This window comes from Tenrec ecaudatus, chromosome 8, assembly GCF_050624435.1.
Source record: "Tenrec ecaudatus isolate mTenEca1 chromosome 8, mTenEca1.hap1, whole genome shotgun sequence".
NCBI lineage: Eukaryota > Metazoa > Chordata > Mammalia > Afrosoricida > Tenrecidae > Tenrec > Tenrec ecaudatus.
In genome coordinates this window covers 47,811,609-47,828,496 of record NC_134537.1, presented here as the reverse complement: position 1 = coordinate 47,828,496, position 16,888 = coordinate 47,811,609, and the positions used below count along the sequence as shown (strand labels likewise).

General features: G+C 40.6%; 1 protein-coding gene across 3 annotated transcripts in view; it reads right to left on the bottom strand.

The window, feature by feature from the left end:
- The window catches only part of GSK3B (glycogen synthase kinase 3 beta), a 200,675-nt gene that overhangs the window by 5,221 nt on the left and 178,566 nt on the right, over positions 1 to 16,888 (bottom strand). For all 3 annotated transcript variants that reach the window (XM_075556365.1, XM_075556363.1, XM_075556364.1), the window contains one exon: positions 5,895 to 5,993. In XM_075556365.1, the coding sequence (XP_075412480.1) occupies positions 5,895 to 5,993 (99 nt within the window). The remainder of the gene's footprint in view (positions 1 to 5,894; positions 5,994 to 16,888) is intronic.

Here is a 16,888-nt window from a genome sequence, read left to right as displayed (position 1 = left end):
AAAAAATAGACCCAGACATGTTCCCTGTTTTAGAACCGAAGGCATTCCTCACACTCCTATGTTCTACAGCTGAACAAAATAGGGAGTATCCAGTGTTATGACTGGGTGTGACATTTGGCCTAGACTTCTTCTCTTTTACGTTGTTGGTCAGAATAAGAAACAAAGACCCAAGTTTGGGTTTGGGCTCATAAGGCCACGAGAAGATAAGTGACTAACCCCTGTAAACAACTAGAGGGGATCCTAATAATCTGTTGAAGGCCTGAAACATTGCATCAGATGATCGACTATTTTTACTCTAAAGTCTATGCTTCATGGCTTTAGTACCAGGTATTGCAAAGAAAAATCTGTCCTTGTTTTAAATCAAATCTTGTTCTGAGTGACTTCAGGGGTAAATATGACAGGCTGTCAATCCTGCAGTAATGCACACCAAGGAGGGAGCTATGATGCTATAATTTTTCTTCTAGAATAAATTTTCTATACAAAATTCTGTATCTGACACACATGCATTTTCCTAGGAGCAGATAAGTAAGTTGTTTTTTACTTCAGACTTCCAGAGCTCTCTAAGAGTCGCTAGGTTCAATAACTGTTGTTCAATATCTCAAAATATCTCTTAAGTAGCCCTGTTGAGGCAATGGTTAAGTTCTTAGCTCCTCAACAGAAGGTTGGTGTGTTTTAAGTCTTTTCTCTGAGTGGTAAAAGAACTAATAATCTGTTCTCTTAAAAGATTAAAAAACAATTCCACCGTAAAGACAAAACAAAACCACTGCCAGAGAGTACATTCTGACTGATACTGACCCTATATAGGCTTCCTGAGACTATAAACCTTTATTAGACGCAAACATATTTATAGCTGGAACGTTTGAACTTGCTGACTCTGTGGTTGGCAACCCAATGGTTATTCCACAGTGCCACCAGCCTTGGAAAGTCTATGGAGGCAGCTCCACTCTATCCTATATGGTCAGTCCCTCTGAATTGACATCCCTCCCAGCCTGTTTTTATTTAAACCTTAGCAAATGTTAACAAAGGGTTTAAACAAGTGGAGAAAACAATAGGCTGGGAGGAATGCCCAGAGGGAAGCATAGGAGAAACATTGAAGGCTCTGTCCACCCTCATGACTTTGTGTTGGCTCTACATAACTTAGAGGTCTTTTAATTTACAGCAATGCTCACTGTCTGGCTGAGCACTAGAGCCAACGGAACTTTCTGTGATGAGAGAAAGGTTTAATCGTCACCGTTCAACATGGTCGCCGCTGGCTACACAGGTCACTGGCATGAAGGGGCCCTTGGTGATATCCTGGGTTACGCATTAGGTTGCTAACTGTAAGGTCAGCAGCTCAAGTGCACTAGCTGTTCTGTGGGTGAAAGACGAGGCTTTCTGCTCCTGGAAGGATTTAGTCTGGGAAACCCAAAGTTGGGAAGTTCTACTCTGTCCTTTAAGGTTGCTATGAGTCACAACTGACTCGATGGTGCTGGGTAAGTAACAGTAAGCAATAGGTGGAATTTAAATTTAAATAAATTACAACTAATCAACATAAAAGTCTAGGACTCAGGCGTCCTCAAACTGTGGCCCGCCGAGGACATTTATCTGGCCCGCCGGGTGTTTTTGCCCAGTTTGGTTTTTTACTTCAAAATAAGATGTGTGCAGTGTGCATAGGAATTTGGTCATAGTTTTCTTTTAAACTATAGTCCGGCCCTCCAACGGGTCTGAGGGCCAGTGAACTGGCCCCCTGTTTAAAAAATTCGAGGACCCGTGGTCTAGGTCTTTGCTTGCTCTAAACATCAAGTTCTCAATAGTTACATAATTCATTAAAATTTTTGTTGGCATATTAGTAAAGAAAATACACTTCAGAGATATCAAGCCTTTTGCGTTTTGCATGTACTTTATACGTATGCCTGGGAAGTTTCAGTCTACTTTCATTCTCACATTTCCTTTATTACCTCTCTCTCCTTCCCGTCTCCCTAACGCTATTTTATGTGCACTTCTCCTGACTAGCTGTGATAGAGAGGAAGTGTCCCAGAGGGTTTCCAAGGCTCATTTTTCTCCTACAGAGTGGCTGGTGGAATTGAACCACTAATCTTGAAGTTAGTGGCTCAATGCCGAAGGGGCTCCACTCATGTTTGATTAGGAACACTATAATTTCTAAAGATTTATTGCTCTAGGTTGTCCAGATGGATGGTCTCCCAAATAAATTCAATACTTCCCTGGGGGTGTGGAAACAGAGAAGTTGTACTGCTATTCAGCATGTGTGCTTGTCAGGAAGTTCTCATGTCTACCATCGCTGTGATCAAACTGTAATGCCTCCAGACACAGAAGTATGTAAACAAATATCTGGCGAATATAACAGCCATACCTTACAATTTAACATAAATGTTTTTGCTTTCACATATTTGTATTTTATTCTTGTCTACCTGCAAACACGCATTTTGCCAGTGTTATCAACATGGTTGATTAGATTTCTGGATTTCACCCACATGAGCTGAGATGACTATTTCCATAATGCCCACAAATTTCCAAAATTACTTTTTAAATGGTTGCCTTGAGATAAAAATTCCACAACATACTGAATCAGATCATACTGGTTCTCCTTGGTTATTATATAATCATTCCTGTGCATATCCCTGCATGTACAATGTTTTTCTCAAATTAAATGTCTTAAATTCCATGAAAACAGAATCAGTGGACTGAAAACATGACCTCTGACTTCAGTGCTTTCCAATAGGCCTTGATCACTTTAGCTGCGATCACTACCTGAGCCTTGAACAGAACACGGGAAAGAGGAGTTTAAGCAGCTACAAAAGCAGTTTTGTCAGAATTGGTATCCCCAAACTTGACAGGTGCACCAACTTTAAGAAAGTTGCACCATTTTAAACAAAGGTGAGAACGGTTACTTTTACTGTAACATTTCATGTACTGGTCATTTGGAGAGGCTTGAGGCTAACAACTAAGCACATCTTCCTAGAATAATATCAATAAGACTAAGTTATTGATAACTAAGACTAAGTTATCATCCAAATATGAAAAAGTTTACTTTCTTTGCTTTTCCAGAAACAATATCAATCAAGATTTTTGCCCACAGTAGCTTTACCACTAAAAAAAAAAAAACACCTTTGTCTGGGGTCATTTAATAATTTTGGCTACCGATAGAGATGAAGTAAAACCCAAAGCTTATTTCAGAATGACAGTCAGTGTGGGCCCAGCTGCTGACATCTCCATCCATCTGGTTTGTTCTGCTGCCTTATCTCATATGCTTTGGGATTCAGCTTTGTTCTCAGAAAAACATAAGTTTTAGAAAACCACACCCTTGTGAATGAGTCAGGTCCAAACACCATAAAGCTTTTGGAGACTGTCACTGAGGAATTTGTCTTCTGAAGACTGCTCAGCCTGGGATTCAGTGATGCTGAGCGCCAACAGTAGGAATGGTTCACAGGGGCAGATGACATGGATGTAACCAGTTATATCTCTCATTCAGATCTGTATCATTATGATTATCAACATTTACAGATGACTTGGAGGTGCAGTCAAGCTATGGAGAATGGCTAAGTACTTCCTGTTTCACCATCACAATGTAAAAGTAACTCAGCTCTAAAATACATACTACTTATTTTGGTGTATGCTCTTCATTAAGTTAGCTTAGATCAAGCAGATCAACTAAGTTAGTCACTTAGAGGTGCATATTGTTATTAATTCTCCCCTGGTCATTTCAGGAGTATATTACTGTGGTGATGCAGCTAGCTAGAGTGGGTGAATAGAAATTCTGATGTGGAAACTTCAAAAGTGAAAACGTCATTTCCAGGTCTTCAGAGCCTATACATTTGTGGCTTAGTAGTTTCTTTCTTTATACTTTGGCGCAGACCAGAAATGTTCTGTGGTGGTGTTACATAGTTGGCTTACACTGAGGGCACTTTAAAGAATGACCATAAGACACTTACCATTGCATTTATTGTTGGTATGGTGATGCGAATTTCATCTCACCGTACCTAATTTGTGGCTCTAAATTTAAAAATTTTCCAAATAACAGGACCAGAAACCACTGCTTCTCCTTAGTCACCAGCATGCTATTCATACAGACAACGGGTCATTTGAACAAAAACATTTCTTTGTTTCCTTTACTTACTAGGAATCTCAGAGGAATATCTGAAACTCTCTTTGGTAACTATTAAGGAATTTGAGGCAAACATGTTCCTGAACTGATCTTAGCTGTGCGCCCACCCTATGATTTTCTCTAGTAATTCCCTCACACCTTTATTTACACCAATTTTCAAGGCAACTCTCATGATCCAACTCCAACATCTAATTTCAATTGCTGTAAGAATGTATATGAAAGGGTTTAAAAAGTTTTCCCTCACACTTTGCAGCCTCTCTATATAACACAATCACTTTCTCTTGTGTATATGTATTTGGTTAACTACTGAAACGGGTACCAATCAACATAAAAGTCAGATTAAACTAGGCTCTCCTAGGCAATTTGTAAAAAACAAATCTCCGTGTGATACTGAACTAGTTGTAATCATCAACATTAAGAAAATTTTAAATTGTCCAGAATATATCACTGAGAACTCTCATTTAAAACCACAGCAAAGCCTAGTAAAACTAGCGACAGCTCGTTCAACAGGTAAATGTGTTAGTTCTGGACAAAGTTCTGAACAATCAATACACTCTAACCTGCACCACCACTAATTGAAAAATCCATCTAAACAATTTAGCCTTTGTTCTAAATAAGTAGGGCATAGTGAAACACCAAATAAACCTGCATGAGAATTTTTAACATGCAGTGGAAAGAGATTTTGAATTTTACACCATCCCTTCTAGGACAACATTGCCATTCCATTTTGCAGACTTCAAAAACAAGAGTTCAAATGACTTCAACCTCATACTTGATGACAGAACTTCTGCAACTACAACATTGCCTTCCCTTTTCAAACCATTCCCAGAAAGAAAGCAGGGCATGAATTAGAATGAAATATTTCAGGTTAGCAGCCGTTGTTTTAAAACAACTCAATGCCAGGTAATAGGATGAACTCTGACCTTTACCATACAATGTGAAGGCTCAGTGGTAAAAGTCTTTATATCTCCTGAAACATAAATGTCCTTATATAAAACTGGGTCAGATCCAATTCAATTTGCTATACGAGTAAGTGAAAATGAAGTCAGTTCCTGAAATCTACTTTTTTGGGGGTTGGGGGATGGGAAAGCCTTAATTGTGCTACTATTACATTTCTAACTTTACTTTAAATTGTAACCAGCCCATCAATGAATGCTATTAGCGTATCTGTAAAGACACCTTTTCCCCCCAACAGGCGCCACCACTAGTGAAGAGACCACCAGGATACTATAGCTCTACCCTGAAAGTTGACACAGAATTAAAAAAGAAATTCTTAGGGTAAGGTATAGCTAAGAGTCTAGTCACATTCAGGCTTAAATCTTAGTTAAATGTACTATCACTGTAGTTTTATCCTCTTTGAGTGATAAAACTCACACCAGCCAACATTTTCTATTTCTTGGACCTTTGTTGTTGTTCCAGTATACAAGTATAATTTACCCTTAGGGTGATGGGTTAAAGTGGATTTTCTTCCAGATATGGTTTCCTTTTATATTTGCACAGATGGTTTTCTGCCATAAGCATCTCACTGGATACATATTAATCAAGAAATAATGTAAGAAAGCATGACTTAAAACAACTAAGATGGACAGAATTTAATATCTACAGATACCACGTATAAAGTATTCATGTGGTTCTGTTGTGGTTTTTGGAAATAAAACCAACATTCCCTTCACATCTATGCATTTGGCTTTGCTGTTTTTGATACCTGCTCACATAAAATAAAATGACCTGGTGAGCATGCCATTTTTAAAAGCAGAGTATGTTTTCATAGAAGAGACTGGCGTGTCCTCACCTGAGGCTGCTGTGGCATTGGTAGGGGTTGAAGCAGCTGCTTGAATCCGAGCATGAGGAGGAATAAGGATGGTGGCCAGAGGTGGATTACTTGACAGTTCTAGAGAAAAGGTAAGGCACAAATGTTAGAGCCTACTCTTAGCTTTCTAAGGAACAATAAGCATAACATATTAAAGTGCTGGCTTAGCAGAGAAGACATAATAAATGCACATCTCAATGAATCAATTTAGACTAAGTCTGCAGAAATGTTGTGGTACAAAGAAAAGGCTTTTACCTCCCCAAATGAAGTTCTGCCTGACAGCTAAAGGTACACCTTGAGCAACGGTAGAGGCCAAAAGTTTGAGAGCACGCAGATTCCAATCTTTTACTAGCTTAACTATATCAGGTTTCCCCATACTAATCTGACAGTTTTTGACTACAGGGATTGAGGGTGATGATGATGTCATAGCACAGAGGTGATTCAACTGGTGTGTGTGTGTAGATGGAACCACATTGCTCAACTACTGTATTGGGTCAAAATCCAACAGGTGGAGAACAACTATGCTCACGATGGTGAAAATGGGATTTAAGAAACATGTGCTTAAAATTAAAGTTTTTTATTAAAGGTAAAATGTTTCTATCCAACAGTATTTAATTTTTAGCTCAGTAAGAATATTTATTAGGAGCACCTGGTAGCACTGTGGGTAAAGCACCTGGCTGAGAATTGCAAGGTCAGTGGTTCAAACCCACCAGCTACTCTGTGGGAGGAAGATGAGAATGTCCGCTCCTGTAATGAGTCTTGCAAGCCCTATGGAGAGCTTCCACTTTTAAGAATACTTATTTCTAAAAGTTTGAAATAGGCTTTTTACCTCCATGTGGGAAGATTACCTCTGTCAACTATTTACCAGACTGCTTTTCTTTAGAGAATATATATATATATATATATATATATATATAAATTGTTATATATATATATATATATATAAATTGTTATATATATGAGTCTTAGGGAGTTATTTCAGATGATATTCAGCCTACTGATATAGAAGGACAGCAAACAGTCGTGTACAGAAAACACACAATGTTCATTTTTGATGTTACAACTGGATATCTGGTTTGCCTGGTATCACCCTGATTTGTGCTTGTTATTCCAGCATTCATCAGGTGTTTACTCATTGAGGTAGTTAGTTTATTGTGCCAACCTGGCCGATAAACACATGTGGAATTAATTGAAGGGCGGAGGGATAAATGGCTCGGTGAGCCTCACCTTTCTAGTTCTCAGGTCTCTGCTTTCTGATGGTTGGACCAGAGTGCAGCTGCCTTAGGCAGTTCCCTATTTTAGCTGGCAACACTCATTTGCTGCAGGACATCTCCAAGAAGCCATATGGACCTACCTGATGCAGCTCTGGGTGCTGGAGCAGCCGCGTGGAGACCCCTGCCAGTGCTGAGATGCGTACGCTCTCACTGACTCGGCTTTCCTCCTGCAGTTGGCAGGCATCATTGTGTGTGTTTTGCGAGATGGAGGAGGAATTTGTGGACTGGTGTTGGACATATGGGTTAATGAGTTAATGTTGGACTTTTGGGCTTGGGCAGCACTGGGTTGGGATGTTTACTTGATGTGCACTTAACCTTTATATAAAACTCTCTCTTATCCATGAATTGCTGTGGATTTGTTTCTCTACAGTACCCAGACTAACACACTCACTTTCACTCAAATGTCAGAGTTTGAAAGAATATTTTATATAACCACACAAGGTACAGGAAGCCATTATTCTTTAAGGCATAATAAACATTTTGATAATTAACAGAGCTTAGATGAAAAAAAAAGCTGGATAATATTGTTCCTTTTTTCAAGTGAGGTAAATTTCATATCCCACAGAACCCCTTTAGAGTGCAATGTTTTTGGAAGTGCACGATTCAGTGCAGGCACAATATTATGTAGCAATCCCCTCTACTTGGTTCTATACATTTTACCACCCACAAGATACTGGCACCCATCAAGCAGCCAGTCCTCTCTCCATAAACCCCGACACCCTTGGTAAAGAAATCGTGTTTGAACACAGGAACTTTCTGACGTACAGTCCCAGGTTGATCTATTAAATCTGGTGCTTAAATATCTTTTATATATAATATTAGACATTAATGATAAGGCATTCTGTTAAGAGAAGGAATAAACTAATGTTAAGATTTATTAAAGTTTCAAAACTGAGACAATACTATTCTTTACTTTTTCCTCTTCAACAGGAAGACCATCCAGCGGAAAACCAATGCCCCAAAGGCCAAGTTTTAAGAGATGCTGTTTTATCACAATCAAATTTAGTAGCTTTTTTGGTTCTCACTGAGAAACAGGAAGATCCTATGCCATTTAACTTTAATCAGTCTAGCTTTTTCCTCACAACCTTTTTCTTAGGCAAGCAGAGAAATCCATAGTAATGACCTTACTATCCTAGGAATTAAAAAAAAAATTTAAAGTATGAATGCAGGATGTGGTATTCTTTATTAACCAAGTCAGACTTTAATTCAGAAACAAACTAGAGCTACTCTTGTGTTAGTATGTAAACAGACTGCCTCATACCTCTCCCAGGGAATGGTTGGTGGGCTTCTTTTAAAATCTACCTGCCCATTCTTCCACACATCCAACATTGAAAATGAAACAATGTGTTAGGTCAAAGATATCAAGCCAAACCCCTGACATCTAGTTGCTTCTGACTGACAGTGACCCTGAATAGGGGTTCCAAGACTATAACACATTACAAGAGCAGCCCGCCTCATCCTTCTCCCATGGAGCATCTAGTGAGTTTGAACTGCTGACCTTGTGGTTATCAGCTCAGTTGACTGTAATATAGTAGAATTTTAATGAACAGAACCAAATAACTCAATTGCTTAGAGATTTTACTCTTCTAGATTCTTTTTAATGGATTAAGCACTGGAAATCACCCCAAAAGTTGGTGTTTCAAACGCACTAACCCCTTTGAGAGAGAAAGACGAGGCAGTCTGCTTCCACAGATGCATACAACCTTGGGTCTCCTATGGAGAAGCTCTCCTCTGTCCTAGAGGGCAGAGTTGGAATCTACTCAGCAGCAGTGTGCTTGGCTTTAGACAATTTATAAGATACGCAGATGATTCTGACATCAATTTATTTTTATAAATCATTTTATTGGGGCTCATACAGCTCTTATCACAATCCACACATACATCAATGTGTAAAGCACACTTATACATTCGTTGCCCTCATCATTCTCAAAACTTGCTTTCCGCTTGGGTTCCTTGAATCAGCTCATTTTCCTTTTTCTCTACCCTCTCTCCTCCCCACTCCCCCATGAACCCTTTATAATTTATAAATTTTTATTTTGTCTCACCTTACACTGCCCGGCGTCTCCCTTCACCTACTTTTCTGTTGCCCATCCTCCAGGGAGGAGGTTATATGTAGATCCTTGTGATCAGTTCACCCTTTCTACCCCCACTTCCTCCTAGTATCGCCACTCTCACCGCTTGGTCCTGAGGGGTTCATCTGTCCTGGATTCCCTGTGTTTCCGGTTCCCATCTGTACCGCTGTGCATCCTCTGGCATAACCAAGTTTGCAAGGCAGAATTGGGATTATGATAGTTGGGGGGAGGAAACGTTTAAGAACTAGAGGAAGGTTATGAGTTTCATTATTGCTACACTGAACCCCGAGTGACTCATCTCTCCCCCACTACTTCTGCAAGGGATGTCCAGTTGTCTACAGATGGGCACTGGGTCCCCATCATGGGCTCCCCTCATTCACGATGATATGATTTCCGCCCCACCCTGCCTTTGTTGCTTGAAACCTGGTCCCTTCGGCCCTTCATGATCACACATGTTGGTGTGCTGCTTCCTTGTAGGCTTTGTGGCTTCTGGGCTAGATGGCCGCTTTTTACTGTCAAGCCTTTAAGTCCCCAAATGTTATATCACTAGATAGCTGGGCACCATCCCTCTTCTTCACCACACTTACTTACTTAAGCACACATTTGTCTTCAGCATTTATGTGGGGGAAGGTGATCACACAATGATGGTTTTGTTCTTTGGTGCCTGCTACCTGATCCCTTCATCACCTTGTGATCACACAGGCTTGTGTGCGTCTTCTCTGTGGGCTTTGTTGCTTCCGAGGTAGATAGCCGCTTGTTTGCCTGCAAGCCTTTAAGACCCCAGACGCTATATCTTTTGATAGCCGGGCACCATTAGCTTTCTTCACCATGTTTGCTTATGCACACGTTTGTCTTCAGGATCATGTTGGGAACGTGGGTATCATGGAATTATACCCAAGTTTAGCTGAGCAAGGTGCTCTTGTATTAAGGGAGTGCGTGTGCGGAGGCCCAATGTCCACTTGTTTCCCTACTACTGAACCTATAAATATATGCACATAGGTCTATTTCCCCCATTATCATAAATATATTTACATATGTACACTGACATTAATTTATTGGATAGTAAGAAAAGTTCCAGTTCTCACTTTTTATCTCTATTAGAACAATATACTTCTTTGGACCCAAATTTCTCCATAGGTTTATTTGCTTATAAAGACTTCTCATGCCCGCGTGCTACAATGACTGGCTCAGCGTGTGCCTACCCTACGCCGGCAGGCGCGGGTAACCTGTTGAACCCCATTCGTGATGGGGATCGGGGATTGCAATTATTCCCCATGAACGAGGAATTCCCAGTAAGTGCGGGTCAGAAGCTTGCGTTGATTAAGTCCCTGCCCTTTGTACACACCGCCCGTCGCTACTACCGATTGGATGGTTTAGTGAGGCCCTCGGATCGGCGCCGGGTCGGCCCACGGCCCTGGCGGAGCGCTGAGAAGACTGTCGAACTTGAGTATCTAGAGGAAGTAAAAGTCGTAACAAGGTTTCCGTAGGTGAACCTGCGGAAGGATCATTAACGAGACTCGCGTGGGGAAAGCCAGTCGGGAAAGGTGCCCGTGCCCGCGCGCTGCGCGTTCTCGGCCGCGGACCCGCCCCCGAAAAAGAAAAAAAAAAGACTTCTCATGCCATTTTCTTAAAAAACAAACCAGAATACGGGGGATAGCCTGGGAAGTTATCATTGCTATTATGAATTATAATAAGTCTAAATCTCAAAAATTTCCAACTCAGGATTCATAACACTTGAGAATAGTATCAGAAGAAACTCTAGGGGTAGGAGGTAGTTAAAAAAAAGCAAAAGCAAAAGGGAAGGTTTGCCAGGGAAAAACAACCCCACCCCACCCCAGATTCCTTACCCCCAGACCTCAATACTGGTTTGAGTGGCTGACAAAAGAGGAAAAGTCACAGGGAAGATGGCTTGGAGTTCTGAACGACATAGCTGTTCATTTCAAGCATGTACAGGAAAAAGACACTTCTTCACCTTTAGGTACCATATATACTCGTGTATAAGCTCAGTTTTTCAGCATTTTTAATTCAGCTTTGTGGTAATATTAGGTCCCTCGGCTGATATTCAGGTCAGCTTATACTCGATTATATACAGTAGTTAAAATACTATTCCCACTTCAAATGTGGGTGTGGACTAGAAAATGTCTAAGACATAAAAAGGCACATATGCAGGGGAGCTGGCTATACTTGTGGGAGTTCCTTTAGTGAGAAAATAGGTTTAAAAAAATTAGTGCTATCAATACCATGGAACCTCTTAATTACCATACACAATAAGTTACAATACATTCTATAAATAACTAGCCAACTGCTTTCAAAGGTGACATAAATCCTCCTTTGAAATATTTGTGTTTGTAGCCCTTCTCCAACTTATTCTTAATCCCATTTTCCACACTTTCTGTTCTGTAACACAGTCCTACACTTAAAAAATAAAAATACCGTTCTCTGATCCTGCTCCCATCTCCCTCTGGTTTTGTGTCTTTTACTGTCTTTTCCTTACTAAGTGCTCTGGGACCACATTTCTGTCTATTGCCTGCTTTCTTTATCCTTAAATAAGCTTGCCCGTTTGCCTGAGTCTGCATGTTGCTCTCTGGCTGCTCCAAATACACTATTTTCAGTTCTCAATCAATTCCTCAGAGTTCTGAAATTACTGCTTCTGCTGGTCTAGTCAGCGTGCCATCACTCCCCCTTATCTCCTCACCAAGGTTCCATTCTCTCTGATAATTCTAGCATTTGGTAGAGGAGTAGACAGAAAAAAAACAAAAACACAAGAGACCTCCCAATGCCATCAAGTCAATACTGACCCTATACATAGGTTTTTAAGCCTGTACATCTTTATCGGAGCCGACAGCCTCGTCTTTTTCCCTGTGAACAGTGAATTGATTTGAGCCACCGTCTTGCTGTTACCAGCCCAACTCCTAACCCACAGCACCACCAGGGCTCACTAAATGATACTAATTTAATTAATTGATTATCTTGCCCACCCCACCCCCTCTTCCCACCTTGGCCTCATCCCCATTCCAACTCTTTTATATCCGAAAGGGACAATATACTTGTTAAGCTTGTTACGGCTGGTAAAACATCATAAAAACTTGGTAGACTATTGGGAATGTGTATGTTGATGTTAGGTGACCACCCTTAAACATATAAAACAATGCATTTTCATTTATATTCTAACCTTGGAATAGTCAATGAATTGGTCAATAGTCAATAAGGGATACTTATCAATGGTGAGTTTTCCTGGTTCTACCTGCTTCCTAAGGTCTGGTCAACTTGAGATTCAATGACAGGAAGACAGGGGTGTTTCCACTATTTTACCATATGTGTTATTGTTAGTCAGGGCCTTCTAGAACACTAACGCCTCCATCTGGTACTCTCCTGTGTTATAAACCAAGGAGCTGTGAAAGATCTCAACGTTTCCCCTTCTGCTCACCTCTCTCCTCCTAGAAGACTGTGGTAGCACTTGTTTGATTACATGAGGGTAATACTAACGACAGTTTGAACTACTTATCCCTTGACACAGCAACAAACAAATTATAGGTAGCTTTGTTGTAAGTTTTATTTTAATACAACATTATATTTTCCTGAAGTGTTCAATCATCCCAGTTCTATTTATATGGCAGGGCTTACTAACTACTAATTTAAATGACTATAACAACTACAAGGCACAGTAAAAATGCCCAGTAAACACCGGTCGCATAAATTCACAGATAACTTAACATTACTCATTTAAAGTGGCATGTATCATTCATTCGAACATTTACAAAGCACTTACTACATACGGATCAGGGATTATCTTTATTTTATTTTGATGAATTAGTGCAGATTTCATCTAAAATTTGCTGTAAGAATAGAAGAGTTTTATATTGTCTACACCACAAGAGACTATCACTAATATATATTCCCTGCCTTCCAACCTCACCCCCTCAGTGCTTATGTCTGGACTGATAACAATCATATAAACATCTGGGAGCTTGGTTCTCCTTCAGTCCCTTGTATTATTCTTGTCTTATTCTGATATATGTATCTGCACAAGTTACATCTATGCCTCAGTAATAAACAAAATCACCATTTGGAAATACTGTTCCAAAATGAGAACACAGGAGATTAAATAGCATGACATCAAATAACACACCTTCGTTAGACAGCTGTGTCCCTATACAGCAAGACAGTTTAAGACTAATACTGATTGAAGATGGGGAGAAAGTTGCACTACGGGACCACAACTCCATTTTTAAAATGTCTGCTAAAACAAGACATCACAACACTTAAAAAAAAAGGGCCATAATCTCAAAATGGCACATAAAACGTAATATTTTGTTTTACATAATAAAGCCCACTTGAATAGGTAGATGGACTCATGTATCTATCTACATCATCACATAACCTCTGATGGCTGCAGGGACTGGCCATCGTGTCTAAACAAAATGCACACAAATACATACCTACCTTCACAGACCTGCATGCTCGGACACACACTCATACATCTATCTGGCACAGGCTAAGATTCTGCTGTTGAGTGCCATCAAGCCGTTTCCAACTCGGCGTTTTCTGTGTAACAGAATGACACACCACCCACTCCCGCACCATCCTCACAATTGTTTTTATGTTTGAGCCCATTGTTGCAAGGAGCACTTTGAAATACCAAAGTGAAATAATCTTTATTTAAAGATATCAGGCTTGTCAATACGAGATATGCAGGAATACAACTTAAACTATTTATACCCCTTTAAATTGAGTATTTTTAAAAAGCATGCGCCAAAACTTAAGTTCACATGACAACTTGGAAAGTCACGATGGCTATTAGAGTTGGTTGAATCTATTAGCTAACTGTCCACACAAAAGGTCTCCCAACATTTACAAGACCATTCTTTACAATCTAGGCCTATTTATGTTCATGTTCATGTATTGTGAATGTAATTTACAAAATAGAACACAGGCAGATAGCATTTGGTAGTAGTCCTGACCTACTTTATTACAAAAACACTTAGAACCACCACGCGATACATCTACTAGGATGGCAGTGGCACAATGAATCAATTGGTTCACTGTGGAATTCATATAATTTGCACCAAACGATTTTCTCCTGAGAGGCCTAGGTAAGGGAAGGTGGAACAAGACGTCGATAGGATTTTATGAGTCAAGTGTGCTTGCTAACAGAATTAACTGATGGTAAGAACTTGAAACTCTCACATGGGGACAGAGCCACCTCAGAAGCAAAGAAGGGATCTCGGGATCATCAAGAAAGCAGCAGCAAAAGTCGTGTGTCCTGTAGATCCCAATATCCCTGGTGCACTGAACCTTCTTTTTCCAGGACAGAGAGTTGTGGCAGGGAAGTGGCAGCAGGAGACCCAAGAACTAAATAACAAGTAAAATGGTGGGCTTTCTAGGTCACAGATCCAGCAAAACTGAGTGCCTTTGGGCAGAAGGCTTGCTTGTGGAGTGGGATGCTTCCAGGCACTTAACTGCTGACCCACGGGGCTGGAGCTGATTGCCTTTGAACTGAGGCTAATTTACTGGCAGCCTTAAAAGAGCTTTGTACCATTGCCCAAGCAGGCAGAGGGCTAAGAGGCCAAAGACCAGAGAAGGGCATGCCAGCAGGCGGGGCTGGGAAAGGCTGTACTGACTGAAGAACTGTGTGTGTCCTGAGCATTGCCGGCCTTGAATTGTAACCTGTTAAGGTCTCTAATAGACCCCACAATCCTGAGTATTGTCTGTGGGTTCTGTGTGGTCTGTGTAATGTCCCTGAAGCCAGCAGAGATGTGAAAGATTGCCATGGGAGAGAAGGTTGGTGTCAGAACTGATAGGGAGGTGAGCGGGTGCTCTTGGGCTGATGACTCTGATTTTCCTTCGTCCCCAGGCGCCGTCAAAGGAGGCCAGACCCTGCCTCTCTCCATGCCATTCTGACAAGAGCTATATTTTAAAACACCTAGTAATTAGTGTTGGTGAAAATGTAGAAAATTTGTAAACCTTGTATGTTTCTGGTAGGAATGTAAAATTGCAGCCACTGTGGGGAGGAACATAACTACTAGTAACCAGTATGAGCCAGTAAAACCCCTGCCAGGAACAGATCCCAAAGCGCAGAGAGGAACTCACACAGCTGCCTAACCATGACTACTCACAGCAGCACTAATCACACCAGCAAATAGGAAGACACTATCCACATATCCACGCACAGATGAAAGAATAGCCAAAATATGGTATTATTGAGGGGGAAAAGGAACGAAGTACTGATATACGCTACAATATGATGCACCCGGGAAACAAGATGCCAGTGAGAATGAATGGGCCCGTGCTGGCAGAGCGGCTAGCAGCTCCACACCACCAGCTGCTATGCAGGGCAAAGAGGAGACGACAGTCCCGTCAAGAGTCACAGCCTCGGAAACCCACAGGGCAGTTCTACTCTGTTCTTCTAAGGTCACTGTGAGTCAGAATTGACTTAATGGCAGTGACTTATTTTTGTGTTAGTGGGAAAGGTCACATAGGCCTGACTGGATTTATAAGCTTGAAAGGGCTACAATAGGTAAGTTCCTAAACACAGACGGGGAGTTTCCAGTGCTGAGGAAAAGGGGTTGTGGGAGAAGGGGTACATGGGTTTCTTTTGAGGTGATGAGAATATTTTGGAATTTGAAAAAGATGGTGGCTGTGCAAACTTGTACTAAATGTTATTTAACTATTAAGTTTTCTTAAATCTTAGGTGAATTTTGAATATTAAAATTAAATTTTAATAATTTATACACCTACATATACAATTATTTTTCAATTTGCTGTATCTTCTTCGTGGTGCTTGTTAGACAACAGAAGGAAACACTGTCCGGCCCTGCGCCATCCTCACAATTGTTAGGTTTGAGCCCATGGTTGTAGCCACTGTATCAGTCCATCTTGTCAAGGGTCTTCTCTTTGTCACCATCCCTCAATTTTACCAAGCATGATGTCCTTTTCCAGGGACTGGTGTCTCCTGACAGCACATTCAAAGTACACGAGATGAAGTCTTACCATCCTTGCTTCTAAGAAGCATTCTAGCTGTACTTCTTTTAAGAAAAACTTGTTGGTTCATAATTGAAATGCATCAATTCGTCAGTCTTCTTGACTTGACGTCCAACTTTCACTTACATATGAAGTTATTGAAAGTACCATGGCTTGGGCCAGGCACACCTTAGTCCTCAAAGTAACACACTTGCTTTTCAACAGTTTAAAGAGATCTTGTATTTGGTTTTAGTTTTTTACATTAAGTTGTAATCTATCGTGAAGGCTGCAGTAACGGATCTGCATCAGCAAAGTGTTTTAAGTCCTCCTGGATTTCAGCCAGCCAGGTCGTGTCATGTGCACACAGCAGGTTGTTAATAAGTCGTCCTCCAATCCTAATGCTGCATCCTTCTTGATGATCCAGTTTCCCTGGTTATTTACAGACTAAATAAGCATGTGGGAGGGCACAACTAAATAAGTATGTGATGCACACCTTTCCTGATTTTAAGCGATGTTAGTATTTATTCTCTTTTTGTTACACTGTACTTAGTCAGATGCCTTTGCATAGTGAATACAACTAAGTAAGGATTTCTGATAGTCTTTGCTTTCAGCCAAGATCCATCTGACATCAGCAATGATGTTTCTTGTTCCACATCTTCTTCGGGAAGAA